At 36.2% G+C, this 19,916-nt stretch overlaps 1 protein-coding gene across 2 annotated transcripts in view; it reads left to right on the plus strand.

The window, feature by feature from the left end:
• The window catches only part of PLOD2 (procollagen-lysine,2-oxoglutarate 5-dioxygenase 2), a 108,075-nt gene that overhangs the window by 30,953 nt on the left and 57,206 nt on the right, over positions 1-19,916 (plus strand). For both annotated transcript variants that reach the window (XM_079922670.1, XM_079922671.1), the window contains exons 2-3: positions 10,435-10,526; positions 13,452-13,588. In XM_079922670.1, coding sequence (XP_079778796.1) covers positions 10,435-10,526; positions 13,452-13,588 — 229 coding nt within the window. The remainder of the gene's footprint in view (positions 1-10,434; positions 10,527-13,451; positions 13,589-19,916) is intronic.

A 19,916-nucleotide genomic window follows, 5' to 3' on the forward strand; every position in this document is an offset into this window, starting at 1 on the left:
ATATATATATACACACATACATATATACATATATATACACACACATATGTATGTACACATATATATATATGTTCATGGACACAGAGAACAGATTCATGATTGCCAAAAGTTGGGGAGTTGAGGGGTTGAAGAAATTGGTGAACTGGTTTTTTTTTTAAGTGTAAATAAATTGAAAAAAGGAAAAAGAAGCAAAATGGGGTATAGATTATAAAGTGTTTGACATTGTATGCATTGACATCTCTTGACGCATCCATAAGAACAATCATGGGTATCTCCCGAGGGAAAGTCAGCTATATGTCTGGGAGAAAGGGCTGGGAAAGAATATCACTTCCCACTTTATCACCCAGTCCAAAAATTAAATTACAAAAAGTGGCTGCAGAAGGAAAAAGCAGTCATGTGTATATACAAATATATTGTTTTAATCTCTAACTTGGCATAGTGAATACTAGAATATTTCTTTTATTTTCTGGGATATACTCCAAAAAATAAGACATTCCTCATATAAAGATGATAGTTTATGACATTTTATGACACAAAGTGAATAATGAAGCTTTCTTTTGGAGTCTTGTAGTAATTCCATAGGAGAAGGTATTTATAGTTGTAGATGTCACATCGTCTACATTTAATTTTATGTCCCTGAAATGTCTAATGTGCTGATTTGGTTTTATAGTAATCTTTTATATGGCAACTTCAACTTGTTGGACATTGTGGGGAACTAGCAAGTTGTGGGGGAGGATTCTGAACTGCCAGCAAAGATGCCATAAAACTCTCAAGCAGGTGAGGATGGGCTGCTGCTCAGATTAATTGTACTCATTTTATGCTACCTGGGTACAATGGAAAATGCCCTCTTAAAATATATATAAGTATAATGTGTTCATGGCAATGTGGAGTGGGAGAAGCAAATGTTTCCGTGTACTTGAAGATGATGAGTTACAGTTACGACTTTTCGTTTGTTTCCTTTCAGCCCCTGCACACTTTGTCAGGTCTGCTTTTAATTTTGCGTCCCACATGGATTTATTTTCATTCCTTTAGGTTAAGCAGACTTCTTTAAAAAGATTTTTTTGTTTCCCATTATCGAGAAATAAAGGTCATCTTGGCTCAGGCACCTCACCCTTGCAGCTTTGTCTCACATGGACCACAAGTGCATCTCAGGATGTTCTCTGCCCTAGGACAACTGTTTTTTTGTGTTTTTTTTTTTTTTTTTCCTTTCTTTTTCCATTTGTAGGTGAATTAGCAAGAGTATATGATCTCAGCCCCTGCTGTTTTGTTCTGGTAATTAACTTTATTATTGATGCCCTTTGCTGATGAGTCTGGGAAATACTTTCAGTGCCTATGCAAAATATGGAATAAAGAGCAGTAGATCAGATTGTAAATCGAACACAATAATTTGTTTGAACAAACCGTACAACCTTGGGACCAAATTTCTGGCAGGCGGGTCATACTCTCTGCTAAAGCATTTGGCCAGCAGATGGGTTATATCATCCCACTCAAAGGAGGTTCTCATTACTGGTACATCTTTCTATTTTGGAGGTTGCTGCAACCTTTTTTTAAAAAAATTAATTGATTTATTTTTGGCGGCATTGGGTCTTCACTGCATAGGGGCTTTCTTTAGTTGCCGCGAGCGGGGGTTACTCTTCGTTGCGGTGCACAGGCTTCTCATTGTGGTGGCTTCTCTTGTTGTGGAGCATGGGCTCTAGGTGCGCGGGCTTCAGTAGTTGTGACACGCAGGCTCAGCAGCTGTGGCTCGTGGGTTCTAGAGCGCAGGCTCAGTAGTTGTGGCGCACAGGCTTAGTTGTTCCGCGGCATGTGGGATCTTCCCGGACCAGGGCTCGAACCTGTGTCCCGTCCATTGACAGGTGGATTCTTAACCACTGCACCACCAGGGAAGTCCTGCTGCAACCTTTGAACCCTTGAAATTCAACAGATTGGAGTCAGCTCTGGCTGTGAAGAGGACAGGTCCTTTTTCCTTTGACATTAAAATTACATTCAAGGTATGTGTCTCATAACTTTTGAAGGGATCAGTTGTGCTTTCCAAGTCATAAATTCTGGAAAATGGTCCTGTGCTATTTATTTTAATACTTGTAAAGATAGGAAATGCTGCTTTTCCAAGACAGAACATTCATTCTGAGTGCTTTTAACTGTACTTTGTATTTGCTACGACCTGAATGTTTGTGGCCGCCCAAAATTCATATATTGAAATCCTAACCCACAAAGGTGATGATATTAGAAGGTGGGGTCTTTGGCAGATCCTTAAGTCATGAGGGTAGAGTCATCATGAATTGGGTTAGTGCTCTTATAAAAGAGGTTCCGAAGATACCCCATCCCCTTTCACCATGATAAAATTATGAAGGTGCTTATACTATGAAATATTCGATCCCATTTGTGAGAAGGATATTCATTAGAAGGTCTACTTAAGCAAATATCCAGAGACCAAAGCTTATTCTTATTTGCCCACTATAACAGTTCCCATGGATGAAAGTGTTTCATAAAATAGCCATAGTTTTTAGTCAACAGATTGGTAACTATAATGGTCTGAATGTTTGTGTCTCCCTAAAATTCATATGTCGAAATCCTAACATCTGAAGACGATGAAGTGGAGCCTATAGGAGACACTTAGGTCATGAGGGCAGAGCCTTCATGAATGGGATCAGTGTTCTTATAAAAGAGACCCCACAGAGTCCCTGGCCCCTTCCACCATGTGAGGACACAGGGAGAAGGTGCTGGCTATGAGCCAAGAAAAAAGCCTTCACCAGAATGTGTTCGTTCAGGTGCTGTGATCTTGGACATCCGGCCTCCAGAACTGGGAGGAATAAATTTCTGCTGTTTATAAGCTACCACGTCTGTGGTGTTTTGTTATAGCAGCCTGAACAGAGTAAGACAGTATTGATAGAAAATTTGCCTCCTCTCCATTAATTCTTCCCCTAGCTAATTATCTCTTTGAAAATAAAACAGAGGAAATCCTTTTTTTTTTTCTCTTCAAATATGGTGAGGTAGAGAGGTGGTGAATCTTTTTTATCAGGTAGAAAAATTCTCACTTCCTCAATTATTCAATATGTGAAATGATTGCCAAACCTCTAACCATGCTGGTCAAACTCCATGTTTGTCAAAATTCTCCTTAATGTAGCATGCCAAACGTCCGATAATTTTTTGTACGTGAACTGCACAGGTTACAGTGGGATCGTCACCTCTTTCGTTAAGATTGTGTTTTTTTTTATTTGTTTGTTTCGGTCAGCAGTTCACACATTGGCTCATTTTTGAGTTTGTATTTGAGTAATGTTATGTGAAAATGAAACGCTTCTCAATCAGCGGAGGAGCAGGGTATGATTGTCTTATCTACCAGATATTTCCTTTATGTATGTCTCTAGCCTGGCCTCTGAGCCCAGAATGTAAAACTCAGCCATGTATCAGACATAATCAATTAGGCCCATAGTGTCTCTTTCAGATGAAGAAATGCTGCCTGTAGCTAGAAGCATAATGGGTCAGCTATCCCCAAGACAATGTTCAGGTTCAGCAATTCAGTAGGAGGACTCAGATGATGCAGTGTATCGTCATGTTGATAGCTATGACTTTTTACATTGAAAGAATACCAAGCAAAGGCAGCAAAGGGAAAAGGCACATAGGCAACGTCCAGGGGAACCAGACACAGCTTCCAAGAGTCTTTTTCCAGTGGAGTCACAGAGGATTAGCTTAATTCCTCCAGCAACTAGTTGTGACAACACATGTGAAACGTTATTTGTTGGGAAAGCTCATTAGAGACTCAGTGCCTAAGGTTTTTATTCGGGGCTAGTCATAGAGGCAACCCCTGTACCAGAATTCCGAACTCCTAGAAGGAAAGCTGGTGTTCAGCATAAATACCTTGTTTGTACAATTCAGATACAATGAGCTGTTCTTATCTGGGAATGGTGGGAATCCTCTCCAAATCCAGCTTTCCAGATGCCAGCCGAGGATCAATCCTGCAAACTAAGATTGAAGTCTTAGGCTTGCTATGTTATCTCTTTTCTGTACATTTAAACAGATTTTAATTTTAATTTTAAACAGATTCTAGCCTCTTGACCTCTTACCACCAAGTGAGGCCACATGAAACATTGGAAAGAAATGGACTTTGAGGAATACCCAAAGTTCCACTTCCAGCTTTGCTAGTAACTTGTTGGGTGACTTTGGCTAGGTCACCCTATTTAACCTTATTTTTTTCATCTATGAGTTGGATGTAATAAGGCAATCTACATAAGGATTTTGCTGGGAACAAATTATTTTATACACCCACACAGATAAAATATAACATCCCTTGTTCCTGAATCCACTCATTCAACAAATATTTATTAAGAATCTACTATATGCTAAACACTTTGATAGGTCCTGAGCAAAAAACATCCTGCCTTTCTGGAATTTACAGTCTAGTCGGAGAAAGAGACTTGACTCTTGAATAGTAATCATGCAAATTAATATGTAATTACAATTTGTCATAAGTGCTCCAAAAGAGAGGTAGAGGATGCAGTGAAAATGTATAATGGGCACTGACATACTTGAGTAGGTCAGGGAAGTTTCCCCCAAGGAAATGGCATATGTGTAAGAATCTCAATGAATTGAACAGGCAGTGGTTGCATCAAAAGATGAGAGGTGACATTAGATAAAGGTTTTGCATAGGCTCTTCTCCTCAGGGTGGGAGGGAGAAGGCATTGTTGGAGAACTGGAAAAAAAAAAAAAGAAGAACTGCAGTTGGAGCAGAGAGAGCAAAGGGCAGAGAGATGGTGGGTGAGATTAGAGACGATAGAGGTAGTCAAGGACCACATTAAGGTAAAGTAGCTTGGCCGCAGTGCTAATAGCAATGGAAAGTCATTTAAGGATGTTTAGCAATGGGGTGACATGATTAGATATCTAATTTTTTGGAAAAGATTAAGTCTGCTTTGTAGAGATATGATTGGAATGGGTATAGTGGGATTTAGGAGGGTATTGTGGAAACCTGGGCTAGTAGGAGGGTATTGTGGAAACCTGGGCTAGTGATGATCGTAATTTGAGTTAGCTTGCTTGGAGATGGAGAGAAATGAAAAGATTTGAGACGGTGTATCTGTAGTTACATGCTAAATTATTTTAATGCACAGTTTAAATTGAACTTTTTACATAGATTTTTTTCCCGCATTACAGTTGCCTCCACCCCTTATCTGCGGCAGATAAATTCCAAGACCCCCAGTGGATGCCTGAAACTGTGGATAGTACCGAATCCTATATATACTCTGTTTTTTCCTATACATGCATATCTATGATAAAGTTTAATTGATAGATCAGGCACAGTAAGAAATTAACAACAATAACTAATAATAAAATAGACAGTTATAACAATATACTGTAATGAAAGTTATGTGAATGTGGTCTCTCTCAAAATATCTTATTGTATCAAGTTAATGCCTTTTTATCTTAATTAAGCACTTACCATGCACTGTGGCCATGACTTTGACAGTTTGAGGCAAGACAGCAAATCTAGCATGAACTTCTTTTTCTTTCTTCACAGTTTCACAGATAGATTTGTTCCTAGCGTAGATCTTAGTAACCTCAGCATATGCTTTCCTTTTCCTTATTAAATCAAGAAACTTTTCATTTAAAGGAAGCGCTTTACAGCTTTCTTTGGCTTATTTGAATTACCAGCATCACTACTCTTGTGCTTTGGGGCCATTATTAAGTAAAATAAGGGTGACTCGGACACAAGCAGTGTGATACTGTGACAGTGGATCTGATTACTGAGATGGCTACTAAATGACTAATGGACAGGATACACTGGACAGAGGGATGATTCACATCCCAGGCAGTACAGAACGGGATGGTAATTGATTTTACCATGCTACTCAGAATGACGTGCCATTTAAACAACTTATAAGTTATTTATTTTTGGAATTTTCCATTTAATATTTTCAGACCATGATTGACCCTGTGGGTAACAGAAACCTTGGGTAAGGGGACAGTACTGTACTGGCATCATAAAATCTTGAGAGTTGGAAGAGATATTTGGTTCTTGAATGAATAACTCTGGTAGAGAAAAAGATTGAGTTGCATAACTTGCTGAGATTTGCACATCAACTCCCTTACACATTTATCTGTTGAGTGGAAATAATAAGATACTGTCATTAGACCTATGTATGGACTTAAGTGTATCATCCACTTTACATATATTAACTCATTAATTCTCACAGCAAGGCTATCAGGTGCTATTATTACACACATAGATGAGAAACAGATGAGACACAGAGTTCAAGTAACTGACCAATTTCAAACAAGTAATAAATGGTAGGTCTGAGATTGGAACCCAAGAAGTTTGTTGTCAGATCCCTGTGGCCAACCACAGTGGCAAACTATGACCCTCAGGCCAAATCTGGCCCATGGCTGTTTTTGTACAGCCAGCCAGAAAACTAAGGATTATTATTTTTTTGTTGTTTTAAAAAAGTTTTAAAGAAGAAAGAAAAAAGGAGAATCGTGACAGAGATTGTATGTAGACCACAAAGCCTAAAATATTTACTATGTGGCCTTTTACAGGGAAAGTTTGCTGGCCCCTATACTAACCATTCCTAGGAAAATGCGTTCCTTGAATAGAAAGTTGAGCACCACTGATCCTTTCAGATGAAGGACATGTCTTTCATTAAATGAGTTATTGCAGAGTAAAGTATATACTCAGAGCTCCTTCTGTGGTAGAATTATTTTTCTTGATTTTTGCAAATTTAAAATTAAGACTGGGTGTAGGGAAAGTTTCTTGGGAAGTAGGGAGAATTATCCCTCTGAGTGAGATCAAAGGCAGCTGGGCTGGCCTGAGTTACTGAATGTGATGCCTGTTATTAAGACAATGAATTTCAGCTGGATTTATGGGCTGATTTTTTTTTTTTTTTTTTTTTTTTTTTTTTTTTTTTTTTTTTTTTTTAGCAGTTTGGAGATAGGATATATTAGCCCCAAAACTTCCTGTTTTAAAGCCATGATTTGTTTTTGGAAAGAAAAATTATATCAGCTCTAAAAATTGATGAATTCTGGTATTGTATCAACAACTATTTGGAGAAAAAAAAGACTAACAATGCCATTTTTCCTCCCCAGAGCTGTAATTTCATTAGTAAGAAAGAATATAACAGGGTGTTTTTTGCCTTTCTAAATAAAAAAGATTTAGATTATTGGAGAAATTCTGTTATTCATGTAAATTTTCGTAGGGGGCTAAATATTAAGCTACTTAACAAATATTTATTAAACCTTACTATGGTGCTAGGTATTTTGAGGGACTTTGTAAATATGATTACAGAAGGTTTTTTTTTTTTTTTGCTATGATGTGATTTTCATTTGATAAATGGTTGTTGTAATAGACCACACTCTATAGATGATTTACATGTTTCTTGCTCATGCAAACTGTATTAACTGTTTTCTAACAGAGTCAGGCAGTGCCTCTAGAGTTTATGTTTGGTCACAGTTGGGCTTCCATTTGTCTTTTCTTTGACACCGTCTTAGACTGGTTTTGGTAGTGGTTGATGGGTACCCATTATTCAAGCCCATTTCTTCAATCATCTCACTTGATCCTTTTGGTTGTTGTGGGTGGATTGGGTAAGGTACTAATTATAGTTGTTTAAATTATAATATTGTCTGGTTAGAAAATTTCTGCTGTCTATTCTGTTTTTCCTTTTACTTAGATGATTCAGATTGTTGAAAAGAGTTTTATATTGAATATTTTTCTGATTGGAAGATTAGGGATTGTGCTTAAAGTTGAACTCCCTTTTTTTAATTTAGGGATTTCCAAACATATATAAATGGAACCCACTTTTAATAGTCATCATACGTGGGCAGTCTTATTTACTCTTTATCTTCCTCCTCCATTGTCTCCCATCTACCCCTAATAATTTTAAAACAAATCACAAACACTACTTCCTTTCATTGAGTAAATACTTTATTATTTGTCTCTAAATTATAAGAACTCTTTAAAAAATACCAATGCCATTAGCATGCTAAAAAATTAACAATAATTCTGTAATATTGACAAATACAAGTTAGTGTTCAGATTTTCCTCATTTTCTCATAAATACCCTTTTATAGTTGACTTTTCAGATCAGGACCCAAATAAAGGCCGTGATGTATGTTTGGTTGAATTGTCTCTTAATTCTGGCGATATACTATAATAGTTTCCCTTTCCTTTTTTTCTCTTTTGCCATTGATTCTGTAGATCAGTTGTCTTCTGTCCTTATATTTCTGATAAATTTGTGGTATAAATTTTAGTGGAATCTAAAGTATGTGTCAAATGTAGGTTAAATTTTTGACACGCACACTTCGTAGATGGTGAACAAGTTGGACTGTTGAACTGGTTGGCAAGAACTTGTGAGTGGTGCATGCCAGCACTTTCTTCTTTTACTTCCCCCAGTTGAGTAAGATCTATTTCTCATCATAGTCACAATAGTGAATAGCAGGTAAGAAGAAACAGAAGTTTCTACGTAATGTTATTGAACAGGCCTGCCTTTGACAGAACTACTTATTTATTACTTGGTTTTGCTTTTTTGTAATTAGCAACAGTACTGAAGCAACAGGAGTCCTTATTTGGCATAGGCTTGCCAGACACAGTCAGACTACATATTTTTAGTTTTGCCTTCTGAGTCATTAGATTCCATAACATTTCTGTCTGCCCAAGGGTCTGGCCAACATTACTTCTTTTTTTTTTTTTAATATCTTTATTGGAGTATAATTGCTTTACAATGCTGTGTTAGTTTGTGCTGTATAACAAAGTGAATCAGCTATATGTATACATATATTCCCATTACTTTTCCTATTAAGGATGATGAAATCCTTGCTGTTAATTTTGTACTAGAAATTATAAGTATAAAAATCCACCCAGGTAAAATCTATAAACTTTTTTTGTGTAGAAAAAGTTAAGAAAGAAAGCTATCTTGTCATTTTATTATGCAGAAAAGAGACTTAAAAAGTATTCCTTTTACTCTTATGAAATAAAATCTTGTATTGCCTATTTCAAAATTTATTGTAAATGATAAATAGGTCAAGTTTTCTTAATTGTTAAGCCCTGTTTGAAACTTCACAAATGAAATTTTGTTTTTTAAAGAATAGTTAATTGAAAAAGTACTGTTAAAATATATTTGCTTCAGCCCTGACAGCTTTAATGAAAATGACTTTTAGTTTTCCTTAAATATCTATTTCTCATAATGGTGAAAGTTATGTGAGAAATACATATTTCTAGAAAAATATCTAAGAATGTTGATATTTATTTTCATGAAAATGTTTTCCTTTTTTTGGTTGACTTGTTTGAATTTCTTTCTTTATGTGTCTTACACTTATGTATATTTTGTTTAAAGTATTTTCAAAATTTGATGATTACCTTGGGTCATATGAAATTGTTTTTAATTGATTCCTAGAATACATTAATGCTATATATTTCATTTTCAATGATTGTCTACTGTTTAAGGGATATTTAACACTGTCTGACTTTTTTCTTATTGATAACAATCAAGTGAGAGTCAAATGATATAACTCAGTGCCTAGAAAGTTAAAAAGATGTTAATTTTGTTTTCTTAGTCCTTTGGTCCTTCTATAGCCTAAGGTTAAAAAAAAATGCCCTGGCTGCTAACCTTTGGCATTTTCTGACGCACTTGTTTCTTTTATGCATTTTTCCAACATGTCTTTTCCTGATAAGCATTTTCCTTAATAGCTTCTATAGGTATTTTGAAATGACTACTTAAATCTATCTACTTCTGCTAAGAAGAGGTGTTTTGTTAGATTGAAAATAATAATTCATTATAAAATGGTGACTCAAAGCTGTATTTACCAGGGAAGTGCTGATTTTAGTTTCTTTTATTCTTTAAAGAAAAAACAAAGCACTGAAGGTGGTGTAAATGTGGATTTTTATAGACTTCCCATATACAAACATTCATTGATAGGAGGAAAAATTAAGATTATCTTTCTAAATATTTGTTCCCAATTCATCATAATTTATTTTAAAAAATTAGGATCAGTCTCACGATTGGATCTCTTTTTGTACATGTGCTTTGAGGAATATAATGTGCTTCTGGACTCACTGATGTGTGTAATAAATCAGTGATGGTTTATAGGTGACAGTGAACCTTGTTGGTTAGATAACATTTAGGAGAGTTTGTCTTTACAGATAACAACTTTGTGCGTTTTATGCAAGTGTTTCCCTTAGTGTTGAAATCCTCTGTTGAGGGCATGCTTTACCTTAAAAATAAATGCACTTTTTTACCATTAAAATAATTCATTATTTGGCAGTCTGTCGTTTGGCAGTAATATAACCAATTTTAATTGCCTAGTTTTTCAACAGCTCTTTGTTTAGCCTCATGTAGATGAACAAACCAGAACATTCCCATAGGTTTAATGAGGTCTCTAATCACTGCAGTGATCTGTAAAGTGTGAGGAGTTAGCCTCTTGGTAAACTGTCTTATGTTATTCCCTCTGTCTTTGCAGATAAATTATTAGTCATAACTGTAGCAACAAAAGAAAGTGATGGATTCCATCGATTTATGCAGTCAGCCAAATACTTCAATTATACTGTGAAGGTATGATATATCTTTTAATTCATGGAGATCTTAGAATATGTGCCTGAAGTACATTTTTCATAACAACAACAATAACAACCACAACATGATCTGCAATCCCCAGAAGGATGATGAAATTGGGTTACATAATGGTGTCAGTTTACCTGTACTTGATTGTTTTAAAGATACGTTTTGGCCTTATTAATACTCTGCCACTCAGACAATAATTTCTTAATATTTGCTAATGCTTTGTGTAAACATGTTCTATAAAACAACAGAAAAATATATTTATAGTTATATTTCTTTTGGGGGGTCATGTACAAGTACAACATAACTAAGATTTGACGGTAATTTTTTTCACTTACTTTGAAGAATTGTAATGGGTTTGTCTACCCTGAGAATTGGAAACATTACTGTGAAGGAGATACCTTTTCTGTTCCAGTATTGAGAGGTGCTTTTCCTGTTTTTTTATTTGTTTGTTTCAGAGGAATTTAATAACATTATAAAAGTATAAAAGGGTTTTAGAAGACTTATCTCCAGGGAAATAGCTCACTGATAAATGATCAGAGGAAACCTGGCATATTTGGTAGGACTAGTAAACTGAGCTGTGAAAGGCCTACCTTTAAAAAAAAAACAAACCAAAAAAACTTATTTATTTTCTAATAGAAATTAGGCTATGTCATCCAGGTCTTTTCCACATGCAGAGGAGAATAGGGAAATATCCCAGGTAGGAAAACAAATAAACTTAGTTCATTTACAAAACAAAACAGCAGAGCTTCCCTGGTGGCGCAGTGGTTGAGAGTCTGCCTGCTGATGCACGGGACATGGGTTCGTGCCCCGGTCCGGGAAGATCCCACATGCCGCGGAGCGGCTGGGCCCGTGAACCATGGCCGCTGAGCCTGCGCGTCCAGAGCCTGTGCTCCGCAACGGGAGAGGCCACAACAGTGAGACGCCCGTGTACCGCAAAAAAATAAAAAAAAACCAAAAACAGCAAAGCAAAAAAAAAAAGGGAGAGAAAAATTGCTTTTTTGCCTAGGGAAAAACTGAGCTATTTCAGAAAACAGCTATTTCAGAATGTAATGCACAAAAAAGGTAATATTTGCTACCTAGCCACTGGAAGACTAGGTACAGATGTTAATACAGAATAACTATTAAAGAGGCTAACTTTGCTAGAAAAGAGATGTAGACGTTTAATGTAGGATAAATGAGAAATATGTTAGAGAAGTTTGTTAGAAGGGAAATATTGTAATATGCATTGATAGGGGGCAATAGGAAAGAAAAATCAGGGTAGAATAATGCTGAAATCCAATGAGGGGCATCTCAAGGGGAGAGTGTGGAATATTTTTTACATGTAAGGCACTGTGTTAGGACCTTCATATATGGTATGCTGTTGATTCTTTGTATAAACCATGTAAGGTAGGTATTACTTTACTTATTAGTGAGGAAAACTTGCTCCAGGGTACGCACCTGTAAGGCGTCAAATGTTGGACCCCAGCCCCGTTTGACTGACTCTGGAGTTTTGGATCCTCCTGCTGTCTTTCCGTTGTGAAATGCAGTGGTTCTCAAAATGTGGACCCAGACCACCAGCATCAGGATCATCTGGGAAATAGGAATGAGGATTCTTAGGCGCAACCTCACTTACTGAATCGCATACTCTGGGAGAAGGGACCAGCAGTCTGTGTTTTAACGAACCCTCCACGTGATTCGGATGCATACCAAAGTTTGACACACGGATGCTGTGGAAAGAAAACAGAGACTAGAGCTTAATCAACACAGTGCTGCACAGAGTAGGCGCTCAGGTGCACTTAGGCCTGGTATGACTGCAATATTGGAGAAGTCCAGAAGGGTTGTAGAACAGAAGTGTAACAAATCTTAGGGCCAGAGGAGGTCACTTAGGGCAAAAACAAATAATTCTATTAGAGTAGCCCCTGTATGAATCCAGATGCCCGCCACAGTTTGAGTTAACATTTATCCCTTCGGCATAAGTAGTGATGAAGTGCTCACTAGAGATTTGAGGCTGGGAACGCCACGAACTCTTGTATTTGGCTCGATGTTAAGTAAATTTGGAACTAATAATATTTATTTTCTAAATTAATTTGATCTTTTTCTTTTGTATTTATTCTTAATTTCATTCCCCCTGAGTTTCACAAATCTTTTAGTAGATCCTTATTTTGGGAACTTCAGACTTTGTTTTGGTGAAACTAAGATACAAGGTGTGTGTGTGTGGTGGCAGGGGGCGTAGACCTGCTTCCTGCTCCCTCCCAGCCAGGTGAGTCAGCAGGCATGTGAGTCAGCAGGCATATGATTCAGGAGGCAGCTGCTGAGGCTAAACAAACAGAGCCGAGGATGGCTGCAGGCTTAGCTCTGAGTAATTGTGCTTAGGCGATTTCTTGTATTGATAAATTATTAAACTTTTGAGGATAACCTAAACTTAAGATTTTTAAGGTAAAGAAGGTGACGTTTGACTTGATGCCCTCTGTGTTTCCCTGGACAACCCAACTGGTTTCAGCAGGAAAATCACTTAAGGCCCCAGCCAGGAATCACTGAGCTTCCAGGGCTCCCAACGTTCATCAGACAGATTTCCAGCCAGATTGAAAAGTGTTACGGAAAGTTTCTTCATTTTCTTTTTCATTTCAGTCTGAATAAAGAGAAATAGGATGTGAGAAATACTTTCTAGGGTTTCCCCCACCAACCCCCAGCTTCCTTGGATTAGACTCCACTTTTGAAATGGTAAAATTAGGAATGGCATTCCACAGGGTAAATAATATTGAAGAATTATGACCTAACCTAGGCATCAAACTTTCTTCTGTTTAGCATCATGATTTAGTGTAACATTAAAAGAGTGATACTGTGTTATACTGTACAAGTTGCTGGTGACTTCCAGTTTTTATAATACTATCATAATCTGAGTTTTGCCCGGGGATGAAATGTTGATTTCATTTATAGGTCCTTGGTCAAGGAAAGGAGTGGAGAGGTGGTGATGGAATTAATACTATTGGAGGGGGCCAGAAAGTGAGATTGATGAAAGAAGTCATGGAACATTATGCCAGTCAAGAGGATCTGGTTGTCTTGTTTACTGAATGGTAAGAGAAAGAACCTGTGGCTTTCTAAGTCTGTATTAAATTATTTTAAAAGAGTTGAAATTCTTATTTGTAGATTATATATTGAATTATTTTATTCACATGGGATCATTGTTTTAAAAAGTAGATGTTACTCACAATTATAAAACCATGGTCTGACGTAGTTATGTAATATGATCAAAGTTGATGAGTTACCATAAACACCAATGGGAAAACAGGGCATGAGCTAAAATTTTTGTGAAATTCATGTTTTAATCCTCACTTGAGATGGAATAAAGATCATATTGAATTTTTCTATTGAGAGAGCAACTCACTGGATTCTGGTTGTCTGGGAGAAAATACATCATGTAAGTTATAAATGAGAAATAAAAAAGCCTATGTTTAATAATAAAGAAAAACCTTTCTCATCTGTAAATATCTTTTTGTCTACTAAATTTGGAGTGTTCGCTGTGTCTCCATCTTCTCACATGTTTTTAATAATGTCAAGTTGTCATGAACCATTATTGGTTGCCGCCTTCTTTCTTCCATTTTCTCTACATTCTTTTTTTTTTTAAAACATTTTTTTTTGGCCATGCGGAGTGTGGGATCTTATTTCCCTGACCAGGGATTGAACCCACATCCCCTGCCTTGGAAGCGTGGAGTCTTAACCACTGGACCACCAGGGAAGTCCCCCTTCGTTCCTTTTTATTTTTATTTTTTGGTCATTGGTCATCATTTTAAATCCCTTTGCATTTTCCTCTTTAACTTAGGAAAGTTATTTTATATCTCTCCCTCAATTTGAAAATCCAAAACCACAGATTATTACAGGTGAAAGTAAGAACAATGCTTTTATGCAAATGTTAAATAAAGGCAGAAATTTTGAAATGAAATGGACATACTGAAGTCCTGGTGCCACCAACACTTACAGGTTTTGAAAGGGTCCATGTACTTGCATCTTCAGAATTTCTCTACTGTCTCCTGGGAAAAAATAAAGTTCTGCTTATAGTTATTTATTCTTGCAACATGAGATGTGGTATAGATGGTGTTAGCTTGTGTACTGAGAATTTTTCTACAGAATCTATTATTATATATATTTTTTACCCTTAGAAAAAAGAGGAGGAAGTTGATAATAAACGGTTTAGATTAAATATTGAGTATGTTTGGGTTAAAATTACCATGGATTTTAAACAACTATTTTGGTCAGCTTGAACTTGCCACACCTATGTTTTGACTCTGACTTTGAGGCAAATTCTCCTTGTAGAAGTTACCACATATGAGCCAGTAATAGTTTTGGATTCCCAAACCTCTTTCTGCATTTTAGGAAGAACTCGTTTTCCTCTCCCTTTACTCTCCTATCAGACTGCCCCTCCCCGCTATCCCCCATCTAAGATTTAGGCTTCGAAGAAACTGGTTTAATAAGGGGCCAGTTTGTTTCTAATAAGAAAAGGGACACTGTGAGATATCTGAAGACTGCCTGAGGTTGCATTTGTTTATTTAGATGATACTTTAAGATCCAGTGTGACAGAAAAGACAACAATAAAATTTTAATGGAAGGTCCAGTGTGTGCCAGGCACTGTTAGTATTTGGGATTTATCAGTGAACCAAAGATTAAATTTCTTGACAACTCCCTCGGTGAGAACAGCCAGCTAACCGAAAACATGCAGGCCCAACTCAGCCAAGCCCTTGTCTAGGAAGAAGCGTTAACATTTTCTCTGTCATCCCCACCTGCCATATCTGTCCTCCTGGAGAAACCTAGGGATAATGAATAAGTAACCAAGATAAAGAAGGATGGACAACTGGTGCCACTTTAGAGCTCTTTTCTCTTCTTTTTTTTTTTTTTTTTAAACAACACCCTTTTAAAAAAGTACTGTGTACAAGTAATCAATACAGTAGAAATTGTGGGTAATCCAAGGTCTAGGAGAAATGAATTAGACTGTAAATTATTTGAAATAGGAAAACCATTTTGCAACAATATTGCTAATCTCCTAATTAAGGTTACCTCTGGCTAAGGCTACAGTTCAGAATTTATTGTAATTTTAATAAATCAAACAAATTCCTACTTCTTAAATGATTTTTTTAAAGGACAGTTTAACTGTACTAATTAGTTTTATGGAAGCATAGGTTGCTACTATATGAAAAAATACCAAGATTTATGTACTTAATAGTTTAAATAGTATTTTTTTTTAAAAAAACAGCTTTGTTGAGGTAGAATTTATATACTGTGACACACCTATTTTAAGTGAAAAATTCAATAATTTTTATTAAATTTACAGAGTCATTTAGTTATCTTCACTATTCAATTTTAGAACATTTCCAATAACCCACAGTGATTCCTTGTGCTCATTTAGATAGGCTTTTGTGAATTAACTTGGAAGCAATCTTATAACATCGTTTCCATGGGAATATATATTGTAAACTGACTTCTGGATGAACTTTTAAAATTAGAGACTGGGTGTTTATAAATATGCTCTGTAAGTTAAGATTTATCATGTTTATTTCAGATAAAAATAAATATTTTGCAAGGGTTTGGGTTCTACTTAAAACAAAATGAAAACTGAAGCTCTCCATATGAGAAAGTACCACAGAATTTTTTTCAAGTTATTTCATACTGCAATGCGTGTGTGCGCATGTGCGTGTGCATATGTGTTTTATTGCAGTTAAAAAAGTTTGTAAAGTTGACAATCTCCCTTTAATTAGAACAACCACCAGTAAATATAATGGATTTAATGACTTTCATGGACAAAGCGTGATGTGTTCTTTGGAAATAGGCTCATAAAGATTTGGGGGACAAATATTGTAACATGATAGCTGAAGATTCCCTATGGATTAAAATTATAATGATTTTATAATTCACCTGGGTCAAGGTAGCTGAACATTTTGAATTTATAATAAGGTACTTTGCATTACTTTTAGAATTACCTAGTAAAACATGTATTTCTTTTGGTCTAGTCACATTGAAGACATATGGTCAGACCTAATTATTATTACATAGTGGGCAGTTTTTTTTTTCTTTTTTTTTTTAAGGATAATACGTAGGCCAATATATAACAAAAGGTGTTTAAGTTATTGTGAGTAAATTCGATACATACTGAATATTCCCACAAACTTGTTCTGTGCTGGGTACAGTAAAACATAAACCAGCAGAGTCCAGACCTTGAAGTAAGTATGTTGTAGAACACTTTTGAGTATCAGATAAATAAAAAAAACTTTGGTCATTTGTTTTATTCGTTTTCTTCTAGGCTAAAGAAAATTCTTTAGAATAAAAGTAGTTAGAAATACAGTTGGTGTGATTATTTGAGTTTGAATTTGGACGGAGCAGAAATTTATATTTTTGTGGCAGCACTGAATGTAACACCATTAAATAGAATACAGATGTGCTTTGTTTTGAAAGACTCCCAATATATGAAATAATTGAAAGACGTATTTGGTGGTGGTTCTTGGCCTCACCAAAAGGAGTATTTCCTCTCTGAAAATACCTACCCAAGAATTTTGCTATATAGCAACTCCCCAGTTCATTAAAGTATAGCAACTCCCCAGTTCATTCAAGTATCTGTTTAAAGATGACTAGCTCTATGACTTTGAGGTAAGATAAGGGAATTGACTTTGTAATTTATAGGCTTTTGCTAACTAATGATAGCAGTAAGGTAGACTGAGTTTTTAAAAAACTAGAATGGTAGTCAATGTCACAATATAAAAATAAAGTTGATATTGAATTAAAATGAATGTAAAGTAGGGCTTCCCTGGTGGCGCAGTGGTTGAGAGTTCGCCTGCCGATACAGGGGACATGGATTCGTGCCCCGGTCCGGGAAGATCCCACATGCCGCGGAGCGGCTGGCCCCGTGAGCCATGGCCGCTGAGCCTGCGCATCCGGAGCCTGTGCCCCGCGAGGCCACAACAGTGAGAGGCCCGCATACCGCAAAAAAAAAAAAAAAATAATAAAATAAAATAAAAAATAAATAAATATAAAGTAAAGCTGATATTATAGTAGTTTTCTGGGTGGCTGTGTTCTGGGAGATTGATCCAGCAAATACTGGTTGAAAATTGAGGGATAGTCTTAGTTACAGAAATCTTTGCTGTTAGTGTATATGCCTCATCTCACTTTGATTGTATATTGCTAGCTTTTGTTCACTTTTCATGTTGAATTGTAATTGTTTTTATGCTTCAGACAGTGAAGCTTAGAGCTGTACCTGATTTACATATTGTCAGGGTAAATAGCAAGGAATCAATAAATACTAGGTAACAGTATATTGCATTAAAAGACGGAGAAACATCTTGAAAGAGGCAGAAATATTGGTGGATGTTTTGAGACTATTTTTAAAGATTTTTTTCTTCATTCATTTGGAGAAATAAAGTGACTTAAAGGCAGGAAAGCATCCACATTTTCTAAATCTCAAAGATAGAAATTATGTTAAAAATTGATTTTTGATTAGAAACAATGAAAATGCTGCTGCTGCTTCTTTTGATCTTTCCCATGTCAACCAATGTTTTTTTCTTTTAACTTCTAATTAAATATTAGAAGTGACATCAGTGAGCATATTTTTCACTTTGCATTCAGAATACACGTCTTGAGCAGAAGCTTTGACCCAGGTATTGAACTTAACACTATAGAAAAAGAGATCGACACAGATCCCACCCTCAAGGAATTCTTGTATTATACTAATTCTGCAAACAAAACTGAACCAATCAAATTTAGAAGAAAAATGTGTCTTCAAAAAAAACTTGAATGTTGGCATAATCTCTTTAGAATCATTTACTTTAGAAAATTGTGAAAGATTATGTTTTATTTGATCATTTTGCTAATTGTGAAAATATTTTTATGATTTTGTTGTTATTAAGAAGTATAATTTATATATATTAATTCTACAGGGGACCAGATCCCATCTTATTTTATTCTATGAAATAAACATTTTATACCTCTCATAATTTAGGTTACATTCCCAATATGCCTACATTTTGTATTGTCTTACATAGTTTATACAGAAGGCAGAGTGAAAATTTTCTAAAAGCAAAGCTTTTTAAGAATGATGGCTGGGCTTCCCTGGTGGCGCAGTGGTTGAGAGTCCGCCTGCCGATGCAGGGGACGCGGGTTTGTGCCCCAGTCCGGGAAGATCCCACATGCCGCAGAGCAGCTGGGCCCGTGAGCCATGGCCGCTGAGCCTGCGCGTCCGGAGCCTGTGCTCTGCAACGGGAGAGGCCACAACGGTGAGAGGCCCGCATACCGCCAAAAAAAAAAAAAAAGAATGATGGCTAAAATTTTAACTAACTATGGCAGATTTATTTGATGGACTTCTTTTTGGCAGTGAGGACAGCTTAAGTGTGCAGACACAAAGAACCTAGTCATTAGTGATGGACAACATTTCATTATATTAGTATGAAAGAAAGACAGAACACATCAGAGTTTTCAGTTTCTACACTGCTTTTTAATTTCTTCCCTTTTTTTTGAAGGAAAGGTTGAAATCTTTAGCTGACACTTAGACATATGCAGTGCCTTAAGGCTTCTCCATGGTAGTGTGAAGTATGATTAGGAATTATGTAGGAAATGAGTGACATTTTTTCAAATTGTTCAAATGTTCTTATCAGTGTTTACTGAGTATATTGGTGGGTATGTTGAAATAAGGAAGAAGCAGATTGTATACAAAAGAAGCATTGGTTGTTTATATATATCTAGATAAATGGTAGTAATTTGTCTACTTTTTGTGTCTGTATGTGTGTGTGTGTATATATATATATATAATTTTTCCCCCAAACCAGATTATCCTCTCCTTGAATCTTGTTTTTTTTGAGTAACCATATATTAAGCATCTGTTATTGTGTAAAATATGGTGCTAGCTGCTGTGGCTGGATCAGGGAGGTGACTGGGACAGAAATTTTGCCCCCTGGATACATTTTTCTATCCATAGGTTTGTATATGTTGTATCTGGCATGCTGTAGGTACATCATAATAAATGCTGGGGATTAAAAAAATGCTTCTTGATTTCTTCATTGATTCAATGAATGTTTATTGTGCACTAAATAGTTATCAGATTTGAAAGTTCTAGTGTTGCAGAGATAAGTTTAACTATCATTTAAAATTAGAGGGAGATTTTCATTTCACCATTTATTTTACAATAAAGAGACTGATCCAGAAACACCAAGTGATAAGGACAGGTAGCTAGCAGCTTGGGCAGTTTGAGGTCTTTGCTACATTCTCTCCTTGACTGCCCTCTCTGCTAGTGTTACTCCAGCACAAGGCTACTCTCAGGAAACTGTCTGGAGAAAATGACCCTCCACCTAGCCAGTGTCCTTATTTGGCTCCTACCTCTATCCAGCCTCAGTAAAAATTCTATATTCAGAAAATGAAATTATATACCAT

The sequence above is a fragment of the Stenella coeruleoalba genome (assembly GCF_951394435.1).
Source record: "Stenella coeruleoalba genome assembly, chromosome: 5".
Classification (NCBI taxonomy): Eukaryota; Metazoa; Chordata; class Mammalia; order Artiodactyla; family Delphinidae; genus Stenella; species Stenella coeruleoalba.